Below are 26917 nucleotides of genomic sequence, written 5' to 3'. Positions count from 1 at the left end.
TTGAAAGAACAAAAAATTGAACTCAACACAAGAAAATAAGAAAGTGTTATATTGCAAGAAATTTTAGAGTTCTAGCTACAAGTAACGGAAATACAAAGAAGACTCTAATAGAGTAATCCTCTTACTGTTAAGAATGATAAACTCTGGACAAAATGTCTTTTTTAAAAAAATCTTCAAATGTTCCAAGTCACTGGAAAGTGATCATAAGCATGGAGACATTGGAGGGGATTTTTCCCTTTAAAAGATAGGTATCACTGAATATCAGCAGCAAAATATATATTCTTTTCAAGTATACATAAAATATCTCTAAGATAGAACACAGTTTAGGCAATAATTTAGCAAGTATCAAAAAACTGAAATCATTCAAGTCTGATCACAATGGAATGAAAGTAGAAGTAAGTAACAAAGACATTAAGGAAGTACCCAAATAATTGAAAATTATGCAAGATACTTCTAAATAATTTAGGAGTAAAATAAGTCAGGAGGGAATTTTTACTCAATTTTGGATTGAGTAAAATGAAAATAGCATGTTAGAATATCAAAATTTATGAAATAGAGCTAAAACACTGCTTAGAAGGGAATTATATAGCATGAAATCCTTCTGTTAGAAAAAAAGGAAAGCCACAAATCAGTAACCTGGACCTTGTAATCCCAGCTACTCAGGAGACTTAGGAGGCAGGAGGATCCCAAATTCAAGTTCAGCCTCAGCAACTGATGGAGACCTTGCTCAAAATGAAAAATAAAAAAAGGGCCAAGGATGTGACTCAGTGGTGATGTGCCCTGTGTTCAATGCCCGGTAGCAAAAAAGAAAAGAAAAAGAGAGTCAAATTACTGGTTACGAGGAAAAAAGGAATATCACTAAATATCCTGCAGACATTTAAAGGAGGATAAGGGAACATCACACACAACTTTATGCCCTTAAATTTAACATTTTTAATGAAATTGGCAAATATTTTGAAAGGTACAGTATACCAAAACTCACTCAAAAATGAACATAACCTGAAGAGTTGTATCTCTATTAAAGAAATACAATTTATAAAGTTAATGACCTTTCCATAAAGAGAATTGCAGGTTCAGATGGCTTCACTGCCGAATTCTACCAAACATTCAAGAAATAGATAACAGATACTACATAAGATTTTCTAGAAAATACAAGAGGAGGAAGCACTTCTCAACCCATTTTATGAGGACAGCATTGCCCTGATACCGAAACTGGCCAAAAATATTACTAAAAAATTACAAACAATTTTCTTGATGAATATAAAACTAAAAATCCTCACAAAATATTAACAAATCAAATCTTGTGATATGTAAAAGGAAAAGTACATCATGACCAAGTAGGATTTATTCCATGGATGCAAGTTTGATTTGGTATAAAAATCAGTGTAATTAATCAGCAAACTCAAAAGAAGAAAAAAATCATATCATCTTACTCGATGCAAAAAGAGAAAGTGTTTTGACTCAATTTATCAATTTTTCATGATAAAACTTCTGCAGATTAGGAATAGAAGATAACTGTCTCTTTTCAACAGATAAAAACCCCACAGCTAACATATTTAATGGTAAAAGATTCATTTTTTTTTCTAATGAAGGAATGAACTAATTGAGGCAGAAACAAAGCAGAGATGTTTACTCTCACCAGTCTCTTCGGCATTGTGCTGGAGCTCCTATCTAGTTACAATAAGGCAAGAGAAATAGGCATATATATTGGAAAGGCAGGAATAAAATTGCCCCTATAAGCAATGAAATACCATCAAACACTTATTAGAATGGTTGAATTTAAACACACACACACACCTGACAATATCAGGTATTGGCAAGGATATGGAGCAGTTGGAAATCTCATGTTGTTGGTAAGAATGCAAAGAAGAACTCCCACTTTAGAACATATTTGGTAATTTCTTATAAACATACAACTCAGTGACCCACCTGAACTGGAAATCTGCTCATACAGAAGCTTATATGAGAATGTTCATAGCAGCCTTATTCATAATCACCCCAAACTGAAAATAACCCACATACCCTTCACCCAGTGAATGAGGGGACATCCTGTCCTAAATCCAAATAATGGAGTAATAAATGCCCAGAAATAAAAAGGAGTGAACTGCTGATTTGGCAACAATGCAAATGGATCCCAAATGCATCTTGCTGAATGAAATCAGTCATTCTCAAAAAGCTATGATTCCATTTAACTGACATTCTAAAAAACATATTTTGGGGTTAGAAAACAGATCAATGGTTGGTTGGGTTTGAGAAATGAAGAGAAAGGATGAATCACAAATGGATATGGGAAATTTTGGAGTGATGGAATTTTTCTGTATTCTTATTGCAGGGCTAATTATGCACTTATTGGATTTGTTAAAACTTACATAGCTGTACACTTGAAAGAGTGGATTTTACTGTATGTAAAGTATATCCAATATACTAACTTAAAAAAAAAATTAGGAATGAGCACAACAAATGAAGAGATCATTGAACCTGAAGACAGGTCAATAGAAATCCAACATGATTTGAAAAGAAAATCTTAAAGAGAGAGAGAGCCTTGCATACCTGTAGGAGAGCAGTCAAACATACATGTAGTTGGAGTCTCAGAAGAAGAAACAAATGAACAGTGCAGAAAATTATTTGAATAAATGCTGACCAAAAATTATATAAGTTTGATTCAAAGCAACAACCGTGGTCCAGGAAATACAATGAATCTTGAGTAGGGTAGATAAATCATTAAAATTTACCAAAAAATATAAGTAAACCACAAAAAAAGCAAAAATGCCAATAGTTTGGTAGTTTGGTAAAAGAAAAATCAGCCAATAAGAGGAAGACAATAACAACAACAAAAAACTATTATGGAAGGGTGGGGACAAGTAAGAATGATGACTACCTTCTCTTAAAGTATTGAGGCTGGAAGACAATGGTTTCTATTAGGGTGCTAAGAAAAATGAAACATTTAACCTTGAATTCTATGTAAAGGGAAGTCTTGCAAAACTGAAGGAGAAATTAGTGAAAACATCTTAAGATAAACCAAAGCTGAGACAAACTGTCACTATACAACCTGAAGTTACTCAGGCAAATGGAAATGGTTCCAGGTAGAAATTCAGATCCACAGCCTCTTCTAGCTTAAATGGGTTATACATGACTTGGCCCCATCTGTTGGTCATGTTTATCCTCACAGGATACTCTTGCACTCTGTGCTCAGTCCAGCAATTTTTTTTCCCCAAATTCTCACAAACCATTAGTAAACCCTGAAGTCCATCTACTGGGTAATGGTACATTTTACTTCTTAATAAATAAAGTAGTATGGTAAATACCAAAGTCCACTGGTATGGAGGCTAAGTACTGATTTTAACTTGTGTGTGCTTGGTATTGATTTACAATGTGAAGTATGGGTTGGAGAGTAAAAAAAAGATTTAGAAAGATCTGCCCTGATTCCATTGGCCTTTCTATTCTTTGGACATCCCAGTTTGTTTGTGTGTGGATTCTACCTGAGAATTTTCATTTCGCATATCTTTGCATGATTAGCTTTTCAACTTTTAAATTTGCACTCAAATATAACTTCTCAGAAAAAGTCTTTGACTTTTTAAAAAAGTTTTAATATTGGAATCTGTTTATCTTGAATTATAGTGGTATTTATTTATGGTACTGAGGATTGAACCCAGGAACACTTAACCACTGAGCCACACCCCCAGCCCTTCTTATTTTTTAATTTGAGACAGGGTCTCACTAAGTTGCTTAGGGCCTTGCTAAGTTGCTGAGGCTGGTTTTAAACTCACCATCCTCCTGCTTCAGCCTCTCAAGCCTCTGGGATTCAGGCGTGCACCAGGGTGCCTGCCTAAATTTTAAATCTACAAAAATCTTTTTGATTTTCATGTTGTATTCCATTCTTTGTCTCTCTCTTTGTTCCACTGGAAATTGATACTTTGTACTACTTTTTTTTTCCCCCTATGTTAAAGCAAATTTCCATTTCCATTAAATTCTGGAGTTTCTCCTCTTTTCAGTGGTCAGATGTCCATTTCCAGAAGTTGAAAATGGAAAACAGTTATCAGGATTTGGAAAAAAATTTTCCTACCAAGCGACAGTTGTGTTTGAATGCATCCAGGGTTATTACATGAATGGCAGCAACACTGTTGTCTGTTCCAGTGCCAGTACGTGGGATCCCCCATTGCCAACATGTCTCAAAGGTACAAAGGTTCTCTTGTTTCCTTCTTGGTTTTTTGTTTTTTTGCTTTTAAGATTTTATTTCTTTGACATTAAATATCAATGATACAGAAAAAGTGGAAAGTAATAATCATAATATTTAACTTCATCTTTTATTCATTTCTATACCAGATGTATAATCTAAAATTTACATAGAATTCTCCTGTTATGATTGTGTGTTTTGCTAGGGGTTTTTAGTGTGTATGTAGATTACACAGGTATATAAGTTCTCTTGTTCAATATATTTATGTATAAAAGGCAAATAGCAACAGATTTTCAGAGTAACTTGAAGCTTGGATATTTTTGTCTTAAGTCAAAAATGAAAGGCCTGTATCATCTAAGAGAGCAGTAAGTAGTTGATCCAACTTACATAATTTTGTTTTTCAGTGGTGCCTCCTTCCAGTACAAAACCTCCAACCTTAAGTTATTCAGGTTTAGTAACTTTATTCTTATATATTTTTAAATATCTTTTAAAATTCCTGGTGAAACTACTAGCAATAACTCTGAAGCATGTGATCCAATTAACTATTATTTTGTTTTCCAGCATCAACTTCTCCTAGTACAATATCTCCAATTTCTACTGTTTCAGGTTTAGTAATTTCCTACTTATAATTTTCAAAAAATCCTTTAAATTCCTGGTGATTTTTTTTCAGATATCCTCTAATTCTCCATAATGGATACTCAAGCATAGTTTTTGACAGCCATTTTCTCTGCTATTCATAGTGTTCAAATATTTGATTTGCCATAGTCTACACATGAACAGCAATGTGAACTTTGGAAACTTTAAATGTGTTTATTCCTATGTAAAATGGCTTAGTACTTATCACCCAGTATCATCCTTACTGGGTGATAGTAAAGTTTATGTGGGATGCAGGGTAAAGACCTTAGCACCGTGCTTGGTATCTAGGAAGTTCTTGAAGTTAACTAACATGACTGAATTTCTTGAATTAATGTTAGTGGAGGTGAAGGTACATTCCTTCTGTTTTTCATTGTGTGTTTTCTGTGTCATCAACCTTGTTATGTCTTTCTTTTTAAAGGCCATCTGTTGACAGCTTTACCAGGTCTTGCTAGTTCAGGGCTATATTTCATTTCCTGGAATGAAAATGGTTCAGTTTTTCAATCTAGTACATCCTGAAAAGTTTCTGCAAGACCTGAATTTCTACCTCCTCCTTACTCTTCTTACCCACCTGAAGCAATTGTTCTTTTTTTCTCTTTCCTGGGAAGTTTTATTTGACAACAGGAAATAAATTTAATAGCAACTTCAAAGGTAGGAAAATTCCTTATTTACCAAAATGAAATGGAAGGTTTCTTGCAGGGACTACAGATGATGGTTGTACGGTATGATGGAAGGAATTATCTTCCTGATTTCAGTTATCTCTGACTTCATTTGGGATGCAGCGGAAGCAGAAGACAGTAGGAATCAGGGGAAGAACATTGGCCAGCCCAGACTATGCACAGGCTCCCACTTCGCTCTAACTCAACTAAGATCATTTCTGTGGACTTTATTTCCCCTTTGGTATATTGAAGATGTTACACTCAAACAAATCTCAATTTCTGGTCCTAATTTATGTATATATTTCCTATATCCTTAATATTTTAAAGGATGGAGGGAAATCATACATGTTACCATAGTAATTAGAATGTCTTTTTCTAATTCCTCTAAGAACCTGGTACCTGGTAGCCTCCTTAAGTACCTTAGTTGAGTGCTGTGGGGTGAGAGGTGTGGTACAGAGAAAGATGGCTTTGTGGTAGATGAATGTATGAACAAAACCAAGATTGCATGTGAAATTTTGTACTTATTAACCCATCCATGTTTGCTTACTGTTCCAAGCAGGTATATCTATACCATAGTATGCCAAGTTTATTGATATACTCTTTTGAAAGAGTTGACTATAAGTATTTCATAAAGGATTTGTAAAACACTGATTTAGCTTAGTGTTTGAAAGACAAGGAAAGCACTGATTATGAGAAAAGGTTTATAAAGAGGAGCAACTACAGGAATCTTTTGTAAAAAATCCAAAATCAAAATTCCTGATGGGAATTTCATCATTTTTATAAAATTTTTTAATCAACTTTTTCATCATTAGCTAAGGAAACTGAATATCAAAAGTATCAACAGCAACATATAATGGCATTAAGATAAATTTAAATGTGCTAAAATTTAAAAAAAGTCTGTGAAATACTAAGTAGAAATGATTAAGATGCAAATTGTGTAATAGGATACATTGGGATCTTTTTTTTAATAAGACAGATATTTATCCAGAACATATTCTTTTTACAGTTTATTATTAATTAACTTCTAGAATTTCTACTATAAATTACAAAGCTGTCATGGGCATTCTTGGGCATACTTCCTGTGTACCTGTGTAAATATGTATGTAGGTCAATGAAGTTCTCAGATGTAGAATTACAAAATTCAGAAAGTATATGTATTTTTCATTTTAATAATCTTTCTAAAAAATTAAATATCAAAATTAAATTTATAATTTTATATTAATAAGGCTAGTGAATTGATAATCTGAAATTTATTATTCTAGGTCCTAAGCCTACTCATCCCAAGAAACCTTCAGTTCACAATTATCCAGGTTTGACAATTCTTTAATCCTACTGATAAAGTTAAGAACTTCAAAAATAATACATGAAAAATGATATGTTAATTTGCATTTCTTTAATTATGGATGAGGCTGAATATTTTTGGTCTACATTTTTATTTTCATTTTTATTATTATTATTACTATTATCATTATTATTTTGAGATGGGGTCCCACTGTGTTGCCTAGGCTGTCCTCAAACTCCTGGGCTCAAGTGATCCTCCTACCTCAGCCTCCCGAGTAGCTCAGACTACAGGTTCATGGCACTATGACCAAAGTTTCACATTTATGTATTCATGTCCTTTGCCCATTATCCTATTGGATTTCTAAAATATTTGTTGATTTTTGAAAGCTCCTTATAAATTAAAACCCTTTTCATAGGAAGTGAACATTTTTTCCAGATTGGTTTTTGTTTTTATTTGTACTTGTCAGTTTTAAGTTTTTTATGTAGATGGCCTTAGATTTATTTTTGTCACTTTTCACTATATGAGTAGTGTACATATTTAGGAGTGGTATACTTTTCACAAACATACTTTTGTGAAATTTCAAACATTATAAAAGTATAGAGTAAAGGAATAGTTCTTTCTAGTCCATTGCCCAAATTAATCACTACTTAGAGTTGAGAATTTCTTTTTATCTATTTCTGTATAGCAGCATCTTTTTATGGGTAGTTATACATGTATTTTGTTTTTATTTTGTTCTCTTAAAAAATGACATCATGGCATACATATTTTCCTACAACTTGTACTTTATTTTCCATTTTGTGTCTTGGATTAGGGTTTTATTTAGATTTCTTTCCCTTCTTTCTTATGGTGACTTGAGTATATACCATATTTTATTTTCTAGTCTCCTGTCAGTGGTCATTTATATGTTCTAAAGCTTTACATTAATATGGTAGATAATTAGATGTATTGATCTTTCCCCTTATAGCTGTGAGTTTTGTTTCTTATACAAGCTTTAGTCTTGCTGAAATTACATGAAGATTTAACCATGTAGTGGTGTTTTTTTTTTTTGAGAGGAGGGGGTGCCAGAGATTGAACACCAAGGCACTCGACCACTGAGCCACATCCCCAGCCCTATTTTGTATTTTATTTTATTTTGTAAGATGTTTATCATTTTTTTAAGCATTTGTTTATTTTATATTTTTTTATGTGGTGCTGAGGATAAAACCCAGTGCCTCACACATGTGAGGCAAGTGCTCTACCACTGAGCCACAACCCCAGCCCCCCTATTTTGTATTTTAGAGACAGGGACTCACAGAATTGCTTGGTGCCTTGCTTTTGCTGAGCCTGACTTTGACCTCACCATCTTCCTGCCTCAGCCTCTTGAACTGCTGGGATTACAGGTGTGCACCACCTGCACCATGTATTTTCACTTCATTTTCTGCATTTAAATCATTGGTACACTTGAAATTCATGGTGGTATATGGAATGAAATGGGGTTCCTCCCCACCTCCCTATCCCCATCCAGTAGCTCAGCACCACCATCTGTTGGATGAGTTCTCTTCTCCCCAAATGATCCGGGTGCTGCTCTTTGTCATACACTGAGTTCATAGCTGTTCTAGCCACCTTTCTTCTCTGAACTCTACCCATTCCTGTGCCAGAATCATATTTACTATAGTATAATATGTTTTAATATCTGGCAAAACACTTCCTTTTCAGAAATTTCCAAACTATGTTAATTTTTCCAAATTGACTCTTTGTTTATTCTTTTAACCATCTTTGGTGTGAAATTCAGTGGCATTAAATACACTGACATTATTGTGCAACCATCACTATCATCCAGATCTAGAACTTTTTCATCATTCTAAACTAAAATTCTACCCAATAAACTACTCCATTTCTTCTTCCCCACAACACCTGGTAACCCCTATTCTACTTTTTTTGTCTCTGACTTTGCCTATTCTAGGTACTTCATCTAAGTGGATTCATATAAGATTTGTCCTTTCATATCTTATTTCATTTATTATAATATTTTTAAAGATTTTATTATTACTATTACTTTTATTATTATTATTATTACAGTGTTGGGGATTGAACCTGGGTCTTACAACATGCCAGGCTAGCACTCTACTACTGAGCTACATCCCCAGCCTAGTTTCCTCTATGTTGTATCACATGTCAGAACTCTATTCCTTTTTATGACTGAATTATATTCCATTCTATGTACATACCACATTTTATTTAGTCCTTCATCTGTTGATGGATATTTGGATTATTTCCACCTTTTGTCTATTCTGAAGAATGCTGTTTTAAACATGCTGTTTGTACACATGTTTGTACGCATCTGTTCAAAGACTCAGTTTTCAATTCTTCTGAGTGTATTTTTTATGTTGTTTATTTTGTAACAGCCATCTGTCTTAGTCAGTTTTGTACTGCTATGACGGTATCACAGATGGGGTGATTTATAATGAGCAGAAATGTCTTTCTCCCAGTTCTGGGGGCTGGGGAGTCTCACTTGAATGTGATTACACTTGGCAAGGGCCTTCTTGCTGCATCATGACCTGGAGGAAGACATCACATGGCAGATGACATCACATGGCAGAAAGGTGCCAAAAGGGCCCTGGAGGAAGAGAGCACAAACAAGAGGGGCAGACCCACTCCTGCGATCTCGAACCTACCTCCAAGATGGCGGCACTGGCACACACTCTTGTGCCCTCCTGATCTAAAGGTCTCTTAACAGTCAATGCCACCTCCACCTCCCAACATTGTTCCATTGGCAATTAAATTTCAACATGTTTTTTAGAGAAGCCAGACATTAAAACTACAGCACCACGCTACTAAATATGAAGTCAAAACTCATTAGAGTGTTTATGTGCATTTCCCTAATAATTAGTGATGTGTCTAACATCTTTTCATGTACTTATTGGTCATGTGGATATCTTCTTTGGAGAAATAGCTATTCAAGTCCTGGGCCCATTTTCAAATAGGGTTTGCTGTTTCTAAGTTTTGGGATACTTTATACGTTCTGAATATTAATCTCTTATCAAATATATGATTTGAAATTATTCTCAATCTGTGGGTTGCCTTTCCACTCTGTTAGTGTCCTTTGTTGCACAAATTCTTAATTTTGATGAAGTTCAATTTATCTGTTTTGCTGCTATTGTTGCCTATACTTTTAGTGTCACATCTAAGAAATCATGGCAGATCCAATATCATGAAGTGTTTTCTCTATATTTTCTTCTAAAAGTTTTATAGTATTAGGTCTTTCAGTTAGGTATGCGATCCATTTTGAGTTAATAAATATAGTAAAACTTCAACATTATTATTTTCCCAGTGAATATCCAGATTTCCCAGCACCGTTTGTTTAAGGGAGTATAATCTTAAACAAGAATGATTACTCTTGGCAACTTTTGTTGAAAATCATTTGTCTGGATATGCTGGTGTTGATCTTTGGGCTCTCTATTCTATTCGATTGGTCTGTCTTTATGCCAGGTTTTATTCCAATACTGCTTTATTATAGTTTTGTAGTAAGTTTTGAAATCAAGAAGTGTAAGTGGCTCTCACCTTTGCTCTTCTTTTCCAGGATAGTGGTGGCTATTTGGGGTCCCTTGAGATTTCTCATTACATGAATAGAAGTAGCAAGCATGGGGACCACTTGTTCTTGATCTCAGAGGAAAAGTTTTCAGTCCTCATTACTGATATTATATTAACTGTGGGTTGTTCATGTAGTCTCTATTGTGCTAAGGAAGTTTCTTTCTATTCCAGATTAACTTCAAAAGCATTTACCAAGCCTTATTTTATCTTTAACTTTAATGAATCACATTGAATTCACAGACTAATTTTGAGAATATACTAAAAATAAATTTGTTTGCTGTACCACACACATTAGTATTATCACAGGGAATGTTAGTGTACAGTAAGAAGAAAGCTAATAATATTGAATATATATTTATAGAATTTTATGACACTTTTAAAAAATATTTATTTATTATGTGATGTAGAGGATTGAACTCAGTACCTCACACATGCTAGGCAAACACTTTACCACTGAGCTACACACAATCCCAAGCCCAAATTTTATGACATTTTAAAGAAGAAGTAGTAATATGGTTTATAAGGAAAATGAAATTTTAAAGGTTTTGTACAAAAGTGGAAAAAAATCAACGTATGAATTTAAAGGATTTTAAGCTTTACTTATTCTTTTATTTTCTTCTTTTTTAACTTTATTTTACTTAATCTATTTTTCTTCTTTTTTTCCTAGGATATCCCAATCCCACTGAAGGACTATTTGATGATGAATTTGGTTATTATTTTGATTATTAATAACCCTTCATTATGAGACCTTATGGATTATATGGAAATATGATAGTCTCCAATTATCTCCACTTAAGGAAGAAAAGTCTTAAATTATTAGTGATAATTGACATTTATAGTTACTTTGTGCAGGTCACAATGCAAATATAAGTAGTAGTATGTTAGAAACATGTAGGTAAGTAGAGTTTTATAGGGGTGCCTCAGTACAGGAATGCTAATAGGGTAAGGTAACTTTTATAAATGCTCTTGTTATGTGTAGGTTAAGATATGTAAAACACAACTTGCTTTCCACATGATAGTGCTATTTTGTGATGGCAATTTGTCAATAAATACTTTTCCTAGTCATATCACATGTACACAAACCTTAAAGCACTCTGTTATGTTAATTTTTTTCTGTTAACAGACTGGTTTAATGCACTTGATGTAGTCTTATACAGACTACATAATATATATTAAACAAATAAAGTAGAGTCATGACAGTTAAAGTGCAGGGATATAAAAGATTTATTGAGTAAAACAAGACAAAAATCTATTACTTCATTTATTAGACTAGTTGAGTAATTGTTAATCCTTTAAAAAAATTCACCCTAGGCTTAGTTTTTAAGTACTACTGTCTGTCTCAGTGTCCATGGGAGACTGGTTCTAGGACCTTCCCTCTCCCCATGCAGATAACTCTAAAGTTATAAAACAATGTACTATCTTACATACAACCTGGCACATCCTCCCATATGCCACAAGTCATCTCTGAATTACTTATAGTAATAATATAGTGTAAATGCCACTGAACAGATGACTACATTTTTTCCAAATGTTTTTGATCTGCAGTTGGTTAAATCCACAGATTCAGAACCTGTGGATAGAGTTCTGACTATATAGTTGCCCCTCAACATACAGTGGAGTTATATCCTGATAAACCCATTGTAAATTGAAAATATCCTAAGTTTAAATGCTTTTAATGCACCTAACCTACCCAACATAGTACTCATAGTGGGGTACTGGTTGTGTACTCTCGGGGGGCATGACTAGCTGGGCGCTTTGGCTCAGGGCTGTGGCCCAGTGTCTTGAGATAGTATGGTACATCATATTGCTAATCCAGGAAAGGATCACATTTCAGTGTTTTCCCTCTAATGTAGTTAATGCTAATTGTTCTAATAATGTTTACCTGATATGGTAACTACAGAACAAAACGCTGAAAAGTGAGGTTTTATTAGAAGTTTCACAAGTTGGACCCACCACCTGGAAAGTGGTTTAGAAAAGTTCTGTGATCAAAATGACTTGAATGGCAGTTGTGCTAAAACTAGGTAGATTAAAAAAAAAAAAAATGTTTTTCTCTAGCATTTAGATGATCTGAGCTAAATAAAAATGTAACTGCCATCTGGAGAACCATATATGTTCAACATCTTTTTTTTTTTTTTTTTCCTGTCTTAGCTAAATGGATCATGGTGCTGATTATTCTTATTTCAAGTAAGTATCCCGAATTTTGACACCGGGTAAATCAAATTATCAGAGAAGTTCATTTTAAAGTAGTTTTTCAGTTTCTATAGTTTTTAAAACTTGAGATTAAGTTAATCCACCTAGAAAAACCTGACCTTTTAATGATGTCCTACCGTTTGTTAGTGATTTTTATTTTGTGTCATGTTTAATGTATCTACTTAGAAACAAACCCTAAGTATTATGTGCTTCTTTACGATGATGTAATGAGTTTGCTTTTCATATATGCTTTTTTTTAATTTGTTCTTTTTAGATATATATGACAGAAGAGTATATTTTGATAATTCTCTAAATTAAGCTAGGATCCTTCCCTGACTTTCTGTGGACCATGTAGGTGGTTCCAGGGAACTGGATTTAGATAATGAAGAGCTTAAATGAAATATAAATATGTAGGTGCTTAAATAGAGTACCATTTTCTGAACACTGAAATGTAATCAGTATTTGTTTCTTTTGCTTAAATTTTGATCCTTGGTAATGAGTTTTCAGTTGCATGTTATTTATTTCCTGCTTCTTGTAGTTGTTGGAGTTGCTATCATTTTCCTCTGGCTGTACAGATATTTTCAACGCAGGAAGAAGAAGGGGTAAATAAAAGCATGTGTCTTCTTACTTATTAATCCTTCTTATCCCTAGCATCCTTTGTGGGATTTAGGTTTGTACTCTGTATTGCATGACATCTTTTTTAAAGCGTTTGGTGTGTCCTACAATTTGCATTTCTTTGCTAAAAATATTTTCAGCTACTTTTACCATCATTGCAACATGAGGAATCTATGCAGAATCGTTTCAGCAGCTATTGTGGCTATAAGAAAAGTTTCTGTGGGATTTGTGGTTTAAGCTTCTTAGTGAATCATGGTCCATTATGAGGCCTTCCCTACCCTAGGTATACCCTGTTTCCTAAATTGGACAAGTGGCCACAATTAAAAGTATTTCACTATGGATACTTTTGACAGTTATATTCACTGGAATTTTTACCATGAAAATTTCCATTTTTTCCAGCTATTGTCTGGAACAATAGCTTGTTGTAAGAAGGTTATGTAGGTGTCTCATTCAAAAGCCCAATTTGATTTCATTTAGAGTTGCTATTTATAAATGTTAAACTGGAGGATTAAAAACAACACTTTTAAGTTTCTCTTTTATTTCCTCTTGATTTATTACATTGCAGTATAATGAAGGGGTTAAACTTAAAAGTTGCTGACAGCTAAGATTTGCAGGGCACCTCCATTAACTTATGTCTATTTTTCTCTATAAAAATAATAGGGGCTAAGAATAGAAAAAAGTGTACAAATACATATCTTTTAAGGAAAATAGGGTATTTAAGTATCAAACAAATTTTAATGAACAAAAGATTCAGAACAAATCCTGGAACATAGACCAAGATTAGGTGCTTTGGAATTTCTGAAAGATAGTGTTTTTTTCTCCCTATAGCTTTACATATAGCTTTGAAATCAAATCTAATAATTTTAAGACTTCTGGTGCTCCTGATTTTATAGTTTCCTTTCATATTAATCATCTGATTTGGGCTTTGTAATAAAAACATATTCTTCACTTATTATAAGATTAGAAAATTTTCATATTACTTGGTCAATTTTTTAAAATACCCACAATTCTATCATTTAAATCTTAAGTCTTGTATTTATAGAACACATGATATCCATATGTGATTTCTATCAGTTGTATATTTTTAAATTTACCTATATTACAACAGTGTAAGTTGAAAATAGTATTGGTGCAATCATTTTGTTTATTTTTTCTAATTAGTTATATATGACAGTATAATGTATTTTGACACATAATACATAAATGGAGTATAACTTCTCACTCTTCTGGTTGTACATGATGTAGAGTTACACTGGTCATGTAGTCATATATGCACATAGGGTAATAATGTCTGATTCATTCTACTATCATTCCTACCCCTGTACCCCTTTCCCTCTCTTCACTCCCCTCTGTCTAGTCCAAAGTATGTCTGTTCTTCCCTAGCCCCTCCCCTTATTGTGAATTAGCATCTGCATATCAGAGAGAACATTAGGCTGTTGGTTCTTTGGGTCTGGCTTATTTCACTTAGCATGATATTCTCCAGTTCCATCTATTTACCCGCAAACACCATAATTTCATTCTTCTTTGAGGCTGAGTAATATTCCATTGTGTATATATACCACAATTAGTGAAATCATTTTCAGTCTTAAAGATTTGTATAGAAATAACTTCTAAGCACAACAAAATATCTTTCTGTTCCTCATTTCCCTTTTTTGTTTAAAACATCACTCTGATAAAGTTCCCTAGGAGTATTAATCAAACTCTCTCTAGCTATCATTTAAGAGATCTTTTAAAAGTTGCACAATTATCTGATCATTGTACTCAAAAATTAAAGGGTTAATAGCAGTAGTGATTTGAGATTCCAAAATTAGCTTTGTGCTGGGGATGTAGCTCAGTGGTGGAGCTCTTGCCTAGCATGTACAAAGACCCTGGGTTCTAATCCTAGCATTGCCAAAAAAAAAAAAAAATTAGTTTTGTGATTTTTTTTAAAAGTCCATAAATTATAGCATACTCAACAAAAAAATTGCAATATTAAATTTTAAAATATTTTGGGAATATATTTTATTTTTAATGCAACAAAATTAATTCTATATACGGTTATAAGCTCAGAAAAAAAGAGTTCAAAGAATGATGTGGAAGGGGTAATTATTGCTTTTGATTTAAAATATGAACTGTATGGGAATCTCTTAGGATATACTTTGCCTTCTTATGACAGAAAAATAGACATTCAGTGTAACATGTAGTAGTTGAATCAAAAGTTAGGTTCTTTGTCATGCTTAGCATGCACAGGGTCCTAGCTAGCTTGACTCTACAGCAGCAAAAAAAAAAAAAAAAAAAAAAAAAATTAGATTCTCTTAATGGATCCTTTGGCTTTAAGACCCTGAAGTCCTGTCTAATTCTTCAAGTTTTATATTATTCTAATAGCTGAAGTTATTTTACCTAGCGGGTGGAATGTCTTTCTTTCTTAAAGTCTAGAGTAGTGCCTCTCTAACTTTATGTGCACATGAATCACCTAGAGACCTGTCAAAATGCAGCTGCTGTTAGCTGGATCTGCATGAAGCCTGAGATGCTCCGTTTGTAATGAGCTCCCTAGGGCCTAGACTGCACTTTTGAATAACTTGACTATAGACTATTACTATTACAGATGGGCCCATGTTGTTAAAGTTTGAAAAAACAATGTCAAGTTTATTGCCAAATTTTTCTGATAAATTTAAAATCACTGGATATTTTTTAAGACTTCTCATCTCCGTGTATTTTTTTTTAAAGGTGTGGGGGTCATACTTTCTTTATTGTACTTTAAAAATGATTTCCATTATTTTTTTGCACTATTTAGTGTCTTTCCAAATTGACTATCATTTACTCTGAGAAAACAAACTCAGTTTCTTCTATAATCTTGATAATCAACAGAGAAGACATCAGTGACCAACCCCTTCCCCGCCCTCCCAAACACCAAGCAATCAATCAGTTCTGGGACAGACACTAGCTGGGTACCCTGTCATTGAACTTGGATGCTACAGGTTGAGGGTCAGTCCCCAAGACCCCATTTACAGATGCCACCTGTAAGCCCCAGATTGCTTTTATCTGAGCTGCTGAGCCACAGCCTATAAATCGGTTCCCATAACCCCCTTCTCAATTAATTTGCTAGGGTGACTCACAGGACTCTGGGAAATGTATTTATTGATTATAAAGGATGCCAGTGAACATCAGAGGAAAAGAATGCTTAAGTGTGCAAAGGGCACGGAATTGCCATGTCTTCTCTGGGTGAACCACCTTGAAGGCACCTCCACATCTTCAGCTGTCTGGGATCTCTGAACCCAGTCCTTTCTGATTTTGGTGAAGCCTTTACCTGGGCATGATTAATTACTTCATTGGCTGCTGGTGATCAATTTAACCTTCAGTCCCTCTTCCCTTCCCAGAGGTTGGAGGTTGGGGAGTGGACCTGAAAAATCCCAGCGCTCTGATCCTGTGTTGGTCTTTCTTGTGGCCAATCCCCACTCTTGAAGGACCAGCCATCCATCCGTCAACTCACTAGCATACAAAAAGATAGCACTTTGAAAATGCAAAGGATCTTAAGAGCTGTATGCCAGGAAAGAGTGACAAAGACCAAATGTATACTTCGCAATTTCATATTGCCCTGGAAACTTCTTACACAGGACTCTAAAATGTAGCAAATTACTTCTCTATTTCCAAGGATAAATGGAAGCAGGGTAAAGGCACAGATAATCTTGAATTGCTGGAAAATTTTATGTAAACTGCTGTTTATGATGATTTGGGAACACAGTTACCCCTTCTGCAGCCTTTATCTCAAAGTACAAAAATTCATATAGTCATTTTAAAGAGCATCCAACATCATTTAAATTATTTGATGAAAAATGACCAAAAGGTCCAATTATTTTGCTGCAGTTTTCTGTTTCTTAGTTCTCAGCCATCGTTCTGAAACCACTGGCCCCATCCATGTGCTCCTTCCTTTTCCCTTCCAGTTTTTTTTTTAAACTAATTCTAGCACTTTCTAGTCTCAGAAATCACAGCCTCGCCCTGTCTCGCTTCTGCTTGAGTCTGATCTTGTTAAGTCTGCATGGTTCTGAACCACAGATGCCTTTTGCTGGAATAAACGTTTTCACTTACTGGTGAAATATTTTTCATAAATGCATGATTTTCTGTACTTAAATCATCCTTGGATAAGTAAGAGTTGAAGTTCATGAGAATTATTTGTATAATTCTTATTTTTTAGTACTGTTGACAGATTGGTTTTCTTTTCCATTAATGACTTATACGGTTTAGGATAACTTAAACATACTTTTGATGTGTTGTATTCATAATTTTTTATATTTTTAAAAATATTTTTTTAGATGTTGATAGACCTTTTATTCTTTTATTTATGTACAATGCTGAGAATTGAACCCAGTGCCTCACACATGCTAGGCAAGTGCTCTACCACTGAGCCATAACCCCAGTCCCCATGATGTTGTATTCATATTAACTGACTCAAATACTTTGTCATTTTTAAGCTGTCTGAAATATACAATTCCTCTTTTTAAATGAACATTATGTACTAAGAGAATTTTGCTTTGACATCGGCTTAAATAGCTACGTTCCCCTCATACTTTCTTTAGCCTCTGTCATTGCCTCTACCTTCTCAGGCAGCTGTGAACTTAAAAGGGACTTTTTGATCTCAGTGTGAAATAATCAACAGAACCAATTCATTTCTAGTGCAGGGAAGGAAAGACTGTCCTTTTACAGAAACCAAAATATTTTACCTAATTTTGTAAATGAAATACTCATTAAGCACAGGCAGCTTAAAAATTGGAGTGAGCTCAGATAGCTGGGGGTGTGTAATGACTTGAGGTAAAAAGCTGGAGTAAAGTAAAGGTAAATATTTTTTTCTAGTTGGCTCTCAAATTTCTGAGCATTCAACAAACCTTGCTAAAATTTTTGATCCAAAAAATAATACATAACAAGAGGTTTTGTGTGTGTGTTGGCCAGGCACATTGGAGCATGCCTATAATCCTAGCAGCTCAAGAGGCTGAGGCAGGAGGATTGCAAGTTCAAAGCCAGCCTCTACAACTTAGCAAGGCCCATAGCAACTCAGTGAGATCCTGTCTCTAAATAAAATATGAAAAAGGGCTAGGGATGTGGCTCAGTGGTTAAGCACCCTGGGTTCAATCCCTGGTTCCAAAAGCTAGAGAGAGAGAGAGAGAGAGAGAGAGAGAGAGAGAGATTGTGTAATTAGAGTCACCCCATAAATTTGGGAAGTCATTTAATAAGTTTTACAAAGATCTTCCCTCAAGTTGAAAAAAATGTGCCATAGGAAGAAACTGTATAGATGCAAAAAGTTGAGGTGCATCAAAATGCATGACCTGTCATGAAGTTGACCTGTAAGACAGTGGATATGTATTGAATACAGATATCCTGTATTCCCTCAAAATCTAGGGGACTGTTTTGAGAGACCACTGGAAATATTTTTCCTCATACGATGTTATTCTTTCAAAGAATTTTTTACATTATTGGTTTTGTGCAAAAATGGTTTTAAAGGTAAATATATTGAACAGAAATTGAGAGTCTGGTCATCTGCAGGAAGATATGCAAGTCTTCAAAGTTAAAGTAGCTACTTGCACAAAATTCACATGTCAAGTTCCTGAGAATCAGAAATCCTTAATTTTTGTACCTAATGCTCCACTTTACTTCCATTCTCTCTGTCTTTGATTTTTATCACATATTGGCACTACTCTTGCTTCTTTTTGGTTGGATGTCACTATTTTATTCAGCCCTTTTCCCTTCCTCTGTTCAGCACATACCTAACTGATGAGAGCTGCAGAGAAGTACAATTTACTTCTCTCTGAGAAGAGGAGATAGAGAAAGGTTACTTTTATTAGTAAAAGGTATCTGTTTTTTGTTGTTTCTTTGCAATGATGTCCTTTGTTTTGAAAAATATTCAGTGGATATTTAGATGTCAATAACCTGAGTGATATTGGCAGTAAATTTCAAAGAGGAAACTTAGAGTCCTTGCTAACTTAATTAAGGCTTTCTCATTCCATTTCTTTTTTAAATTTAACATAATGTGTACTGACAAGATTTTGCTTTGAAGTAGGCTTAAGTAGTTATGTTCCCTCTTGCTTTCCTAAGCTTATGTAGCCACTTCCACCTTCTAGAGTAGCTGTGAAGCCAAAAATAGGGGCATTTTATAGGAATAATTAGTGGGAAAGAATTAGTAGAACCAATTCATTTGAAGTGCAAGGAAGGAAAAAAATACCCTTTTACAGAAAAATAAAATATTTTATTTAATTTTTAAAATGCTTTCAATTCCAACTTATAAATAACTCTGTAAAGGCATGTTTCCATTTTTAATATTTGATGTATTTAATAAAAACAAATCCTCAGATTTTGAAAAATGAATTGCTTTGCCATAAACGCTTTTGACTTCAACCATCTTTTGTCTTTGAAATGAAATGAACTTAAAGTGTCCCTCTATTTGTGCTAAACTGTGTTGTCAACATGGCTGGGAAGATAGGGAGCATGGATTCCGCTTTTTCTGAGGTCCTACCCTAGTTTATAATCAAGTTTGGGAACAGGATCTACAAAGGCCAATGGGAAGGACAATTTTCTTGTAAAAGCAAAATTGTCTTTGATCACAGGTCAAAGGGAAAGACAAAACATACCAACTGGAATTGACAGTCTGGGCCAACCTAGTCGTCCTGTATACATTCTTTATCTCATGGGACAATTTTGAAGCTAATGCCCACCAGAAAGGTGGTTTTCAAGCTCTGAGCTTCAGGGTGTCTGTAAACATTTGAAGATAACTTAATGAATGCTGCAGTTAATATAAAATAACGGTAATTAGTAAATTCAGTTTCAAGTTCTCATTATCTTCAAAATAGCTTTGTTGATTTGCCAAATGAATATTTCTTTAAGCTTATGTTAATGCCTTTTATCTTTCTCAAATGTTGGATTTGTTTTTCTAATTCCATTTAAAGAAAAATATTCTACCACTATAGGAAAAATGGTTATTGACTTTGAGAAAGTGTAGCAGTCGGAGAATTGACTGGCATTTCAAACTATTAAGTCAGTCCCTCGTCACAGCATTCCTTTGTGAAATTCTGTGAATAGAGTAATGTGACCATAGCAGGTTGCAGTAATGGCCTCCCTCACAAAAGAAATAGTAAGATATCCGAAATTAACATGGTTAGCTATTACCGTGGGTAGGCATCTCTGAAGGGTTTGCTGTGGCATACATAGTTGTAAAGAGCTGGCTGATCCAAATTTAGTTTTAGACCTTCTCTTATGGTCAGTTTCCTAAGGCAGGTCCTGATTATCACTACACTGTCCAATTCAAGTTAATAGCCTCATATGGCTATTGAGGACTCAGAAGTAGTAGCCCAGGTAAGGTGTGCTCAAAGTGTAGAACACACTTTGGATTTCAAAGACATAGTACAAAAAAAGGTCAGATATGTGTCAGAATATATTCACAATATTTTGCTTTTATTGTGTTATGTTCAATGTTAATTTTGCCTGTCCTATACTTTTTAATGTGGTTTCTAGAAAATTTTAAATTACTTGTGTGAATGGCTTTTTTTTCTTTGGATGGTATTCAGATCAGACAAACAGATCTTGCAAAAATGTCTTGTGTTACAAGGTCTGATGTAAACTTTATTTGGAAGAATGTATGACCTGGCAGGATAACTGAGGCATTTCTGCACTTGAACACTGCTAAAGTCACCACCTTGAAAAAACTTGCATCTCAGAGCCACAGATTCAGAATTGTGATATTAGGGAAGCACATGTTTCTCTCCAGTGTTTCCCATTGGCCTTAAATGAAAATGAGAAAATTATTTACCAAGTACTTCCTGTGTTACTGCTCTATTTCTTGTTTTGGAGGAAATAAATACAAAGAAACGGTTAAGAATGAAACTGAATATTAAAATTATTAAAATCAATCATGTATTTTCTAATTTAAGGACTCTTAATATTATGAACTTTTTTTTTTTAATTGTCCATTTTCAGGTTGGGGAGGTAGCTCAGTGGTAGAGCATACTTAAAGCTCTGGATTTGATCCTCACCACCACCAAAAAAAAAAAAAAAAAAAAAAGTATTTTCTAAATAGACTTCAGGAATTTAATTTCTGTATTTAATTGTACTGCTCTTTACACCTTGCCTTGTAGGAAAGCAAATATTAGAGCTCAATACAACACTTACCAGAAAAGGTCAAGCACTCCAGCAGAGCAAACCGCGTGATTTCCACAAACCCTGTCTCTCCGTTTATCTTTTAGTTCTACTAAGAGCTTCTGATCTGCAGTAGTTACTCTGTTTTCCCTGTCGTGGATGCAGTGTTGAGTTATACTGTTCACATTTTAATAGGGCTTGAATGTAGTCACCCTTTGTTCATACATGTATGAACTGGGGTCTGAACACAGTTCCTGCTTTCCCCTAACATCTGGACATAGGGGCAGGTCAACACAGTATCCCTGACAGTCTTCAGATGGGGAAATGATTTGTTTTGTAAAATGTGAAAATATAGCTCACAGTGAAATTACATTGCATTTTTTTAAAAAGTGATTTTGAAAGCTTCTTAATGTTAACTTACACAATTCCATCTTTGCACAACTCTAAAATGTTATTTTGTATATTGTTCACTGTAAAAAGCCTTCACAAATAGGTGTATACTTATCCATTAAAAACCAGAACACTGATCATTGGGAATATTGACAAGTTTGACCTCCTTAACTAAGAATATTATTGGAAAATTATCTAAAAGTTAATAGGATAAAAATTTTTGGTAATTTCTTTGATTTAAAGAAGGTAGAAACTTCATGTATTTTTTACCTTTTATTTGTGGCAACATCACTAAACCAGTCTAGGAAACAAGTAAGCTATCAAAATCAGTTGCATACTTGTGTGAAAAGTTAGTTGCTTTTTACACCATAAGAATGCCGGTTCATAGTCAAGTTGATGCTGTGGCCTTGTGCTTTCCTTGAAGAGTTCCATCCGCTGAGTAACTCAAAGTCATTGCTATGGGAGGCTTGCTTTCCCTACTTAGGTCTTTTAAAATGCCACTTAAAAGTAGCTCATTTTGAGCCAGGTGTGGCGGCACACGCCTAAATCCCAGTGGCTCGGGAGGCTGAGGCAAAAGGATTTTGAGTTCAAAGCCAGCCTCAGCAAGAAGTCTTTTGTAGAGAATAAATTCATCAGCTAACCTCACATGTTGTCAGAATCTTAATCCCTGGTACAACTGTCCTTGCCATAGAAACCTCTTACCTGTGTATCTCACCTCATCTCCTAAAAGGCAGAGTGCAAATTCAACCATATATTTCAGAGGAGCAAATGTTTGTTTGCTGTTGGTTGCACTACTGGACCAATGAACCTGAACCGCTCAGGTAGCTCTTCACGCTCGTAGAATAGAGCTCGGCCCCTTACTGAGTCCCCAGCCCAGGTGGTCTCTTGCAAATAAGCAAGCGGGCAGGGGAGGGACTTGCCCTCAGGAAAAAAAAAATGAGATTTTTCCAAGTTGTATTTTAAACTTTAGTAGCACAGAGTGGACCAAAGAAACGTCACCTTGAGAAGGTTATGACTGGAGAATGCTTAACTCTATGAAGACCTGTCTATTGTGCACTGTAAATGATCCTGATTTAAGTGATTTAAATAAGTGAAGAGTTGAAGTTTATATGCATTTTCATATACTTTTCAAGAATATAGCAATTGTTTAGAAGTTGTACTATTTTTTAAGACCTAAATGTTTTCCAGATATTTTTATGCTTAAATTTACATTTATACCAGTTTCTGCTTTGAAATTAATTTTTTCCATTTAATATTTATATTTGATATTTATGTGTAAATACGTATTTTGCTTGTCAAGTAATTTGTTTGGTTATTTAAATACATGGAAAAGTCCATTTTAAAAGTTAGTTTAAATGAGAGGAGAAAGAAAATTTAAAGTATCTATTTAACACAAAAATATATTTGCAGTAAAATGAGAAATCCCATATGTGGAGGTCTTTCACTGTTCATTTTGTAAAACTGGTTCTTTAAGTCTGGCAAAAATAAAATTGTATATTTGGAAAAGCATGATCTGTGAGGATGTGTTGTTTTCCAGTGTGACTGTCTCACATCAGAGGAAATAACTCTGACCACTGCACTACTCCTCCTGCTCCTCACATCTGGGACCCTTCCTTGTCTCCAGGCTTCTCCCCTCCCAACCCAGTGCACCTCTCCTGCTCACAGGTGTTCAGGGACACAACACCTACAGGATGAAGTTCAAATTATTTGGCATGACACTTGAAGACCTTCTACGATTAAGTCCTAACTTTTCCCAGCCTTTTCTTTCTGCTACATTCCTTCAAATAACCTGTCCCGGGTCAAGCCAGGACATCTGCCCTGGGTTTTCTGCTATACTCCACCCCATTGCTAGTTGAAATGATTACTGTCCTGTCAAGATCCTCATGCACCTTCCAAGGACCAGCTCAAGCATTACCCATTCCAGCAGATTTTTATCCAGCTTTTGTAGCCTATACTATTATTACCTAACCCTGAGTTAACCACATTTGAGTATATACATGTGTCTAGTATATGTATCTTCCACATCACTTCCATGCATCCATAGTACAAGAGTTCTTGTCTTTGCAAATGTAAATTAAATCAGACAGCTAGATCTCTCCTATCAGGCCATGGTGTTTCTTGGTCATGGCTGCACACCATAATCACCTGGGGAGCTTTAGTGACACCTGGGTCTCACCCCAGAGGGCTCTCAGGTAATTGATCTGGGAGGTGGCCTGGGCATAAGGCTTTTTTAGCATCCCAAGTGATTCTAAGGTACAGCTGAGCCTGAGAACATCTGCATTAGGGATTCTCAAGGCTGAAAGTCAATTTATGCAAATAAACATATAGAGAAGATAAAAGCTTTTCTTTACAGAATACAATCATGGCTTTAATTCTGCCTATCAGAAAATTCTGTAAAGACTTGAATTAAGATCTTGCTGTCTGGTCAACCAATAAAGTAATCTGTGGTTTAGAAATACAGAAGAAATCTTTTTAATACCAACATTGGATGAAAATTAACCAAGAATGAAGACTAAGTAAAGAAAGCATTTTAGAAAATTTTATTTGGCTGTGAGATTATAGTTGCTTTAAGAAAATTTAAAAATTGGCATGAATGCAGAAGGTGGTCCAAAATAAGGCCATCAAAATAGAAGATCAGTGGAATAGACAAAGGGGATTGGGGCGAAGGGAGAAGGGACAGAGGGAATGGATCTGATCAGTTTCCTACATACATATATAAATACACCACAGTGATTCTCATCATCATGTATAACCACAAGACACTAATTAAAAAAAAAAAAAACAGATCAGCAGAGGAAAGGGAATGGGGAGAAAAGTGGGAGGGGAAGGGGGAGTACTGGGTACTGAATTAGAGCAAATTATAGTCCATGCTTTTACATGTAATAACCAATAAAAATGGCTTGAAATATACAGCAAGAGTTTCTGAAAGAATGCTTAAGAGACCTGGGATTGAAAGAAATTGCATTTGCATGTTAGATTTTTTACATTTAGGGAAATAGGCAATTCTATAGTATTCTAATCAGTAAGGCCTGACAACTAAAATTTTAACCAAGAATCAGTTTTTTCTTGTATATCCTAAAAATCTGCATGTTTGTACTTAAGAGCAGGACTTAACAGTCACTAACTTCTAGAAATGATGAAGAATCAATGTACATATGGATAAACTACCTTGCTTTCAGGATTTCTAGGCTCTTCCAGAAAAGGTTAGAGATGAAGTGTCCTCATAGACTGTAGCGTTGCTGCCCTCCTGTGGACTGTCAGGGCATTACACAACCCTTCCTCACGGTTCTGTCATCATTTCAAGGTTGTCTTTAACCCTGATTCCCAGAGCCATTTTAGTCTCGGTATAAAACTAGCTCTCTTCTTCTGTGCAATGAACATTTTTTAAAGCATCAAACTCTGTCTCTTACTACTTAAATATGGGGGTAACATAGTGGGGAAAACATTAGGTCAATAAATGATTTTCCTCCCTTCTCGCTTATACACAGCAGGTGAATAACTTGCCACATGGGTAACGCTGGTTCTCAACTTGACTGTGCAAAGCCCAAGAAAACCTACGCAGAGGTAATAAAACTAGCATTAGAGGAAGCCACTTAAGTGGATAAAATTTACCTCCCTTATGTAGCTTTTGAAAAAGTGAATTATTGTATGTTGCTATGGCAACCCCTGTACCAAATACTGGACAAAGCAGCACCCTGGCATTCTGTGCTTAGGGCTTCACTGAGAATCCAGAGGACTACTAATGGTTAGATGAGCAAGGATGCATGGTATCTGGGAAATCTGTCATCTGATTATCTGCCTCTTTAAAATTTGTATGTGAGGTGGGTTTGAATTATTGAAGAATTCCTTGGGTAGGATCTCACAGCACCATGTTTCTTAAAGAAAAAAGAAAAAAAAAAAGCAAATACTGATTCAGGGGTTCTCAGATGTGGCCTGCATTCTGCATTTCTAATGAGTTCCCAGGTCTTGCTATTTGTAGTGAGCTGTTATGGCCTTTGAAGATATCCACATCCTAATACCTGGAGCCCATGAAAGTTACTCTTGGCAAAAGGATCTGTGCAGATATTAAGGATCTTGAAATAGGGGGATTATCTTGTTGAGACTCTGAATGTAATCACAAGGATCCTTAGAAGAGACAGGCAGAGATTGGAATAGGGTAGCAGATAACATGACCATTGAAGATAAAGGGATGAAAGCCAATGGATGCAGCTCTAGATACTGGAAAAGGCAAGAAACGCTGTTCTCTCCTTGTACTTGTGAAAGGCTGGCGGTCCCGTCAATGCCTCAGTTCCAGTTCATGAAACGACTTTAGACTTGTAACCTCCAGAATTGTTAATAAATGTGTACTAAGACACCATGTTTGTGGCAACTTGTTGCCACAGGAAACCAATGCCGGTGGTCCTCAGATCACTTTGTGGACCAAAGCCTTTCAGATACAAAGTCACAGGGGACAGGCCCTCAACTCTGGCCACACATCAGAATCACCTGAAGAAACTAAAACATATAAAGTGATATTGATGCCCCAATTCCTGGACTATCTAAACCAGGGTCTGTAGGGTGACCTATTGGAAGGCTCTTGGGTGACCCAAATAGGAAGCAAGCGGGGTACACTATTAGGGATTAGATTAAGCCCCAGATTTAACTTTTCTTGCATTCAAGAAAAACTCTCAGGCTCCCCCATCAGTATGGACACACTGGTCTGCTAGGTAGTCCTCAGACCATGTGCCAGTTTCCAAAATGAAGACCTGGGTTCAATGTACACAATAAATTACCAAGGTCTATACACTTAAGGTGACTCACTCCTAGGAATTCATCAGTGGTGACTTCCACAGATCTGCCAGTACAACTTGCACAAGCCTGGTTTTACCATCAGTAAAATGCTTCCTCTTCACTTATAAATGTATAGCTAAAAACAAAATAAAACAACAACAAAAAAAAAACTGGTAAAATTTAGGTAATGTTTTTTCTTATGGAGGTTGGTAACATGGCCTCATAAACCTGATTCAAGCTGGTGTCACCAGGAGGAACATTCTATTAATTACTAATTTATTATGAAAAGTCACCTTAGAATGGCAATTTTAGGCAAAGGACTATAAGCATCCAGATAAAACAATCCTACTTGAGAGGTGCCCCAGTTACATTTTGCTACTCATGACCTACCAATGCATCACTGTTTAAAATTAGGCCTTCAATGGGAACACTATAAACTTATAGAAAAGGAATGTCAATCATTGTTTTTGTGCTTTGATGCTAAACTTAATCTTCCAGCATTTACTCATTTAAGGACTAGAATCAGGGCCACCTGGG

General features: G+C 35.1%; 1 protein-coding gene across 8 annotated transcripts in view; it reads left to right on the top strand.

The window, feature by feature from the left end:
- Cd46 (CD46 molecule) overlaps positions 1-23119 on the top strand; it is a 35673-nt gene extending 12554 nt beyond the window's left edge. Inside the window, exons 6-13 of one of the 8 annotated variants that reach the window (XM_047520797.1) lie at positions 3993-4175; positions 4579-4623; positions 4736-4780; positions 10986-11027; positions 12467-12502; positions 13047-13110; positions 18852-18942; positions 21220-23119. In XM_047520797.1, the coding sequence (XP_047376753.1) occupies positions 3993-4175; positions 4579-4623; positions 4736-4780; positions 10986-11027; positions 12467-12502; positions 13047-13110; positions 18852-18903 (467 nt within the window). In that variant the 3' untranslated portion in view covers positions 18904-18942; positions 21220-23119. Of the gene's footprint in view, positions 1-3992; positions 4176-4578; positions 4624-4735; positions 4781-6728; positions 6777-9263; positions 9453-10985; positions 11028-12466; positions 12503-13046; positions 13115-18851; positions 18943-21219 lie in introns of those variants that run through there. The other 7 variants (XM_047520795.1, XM_047520801.1, XM_047520798.1 and 4 more) reach the window with 7 other exon arrangements.
- Positions 23120-26917: the final 3798 nt, after the last annotated feature.

The sequence above is a fragment of the Sciurus carolinensis genome, chromosome 12 (assembly GCF_902686445.1).
Source record: "Sciurus carolinensis chromosome 12, mSciCar1.2, whole genome shotgun sequence".
Taxonomy (NCBI): Eukaryota; Metazoa; Chordata; class Mammalia; order Rodentia; family Sciuridae; genus Sciurus; species Sciurus carolinensis.
This window is presented reverse-complemented; position numbering and strand designations above follow the sequence as displayed.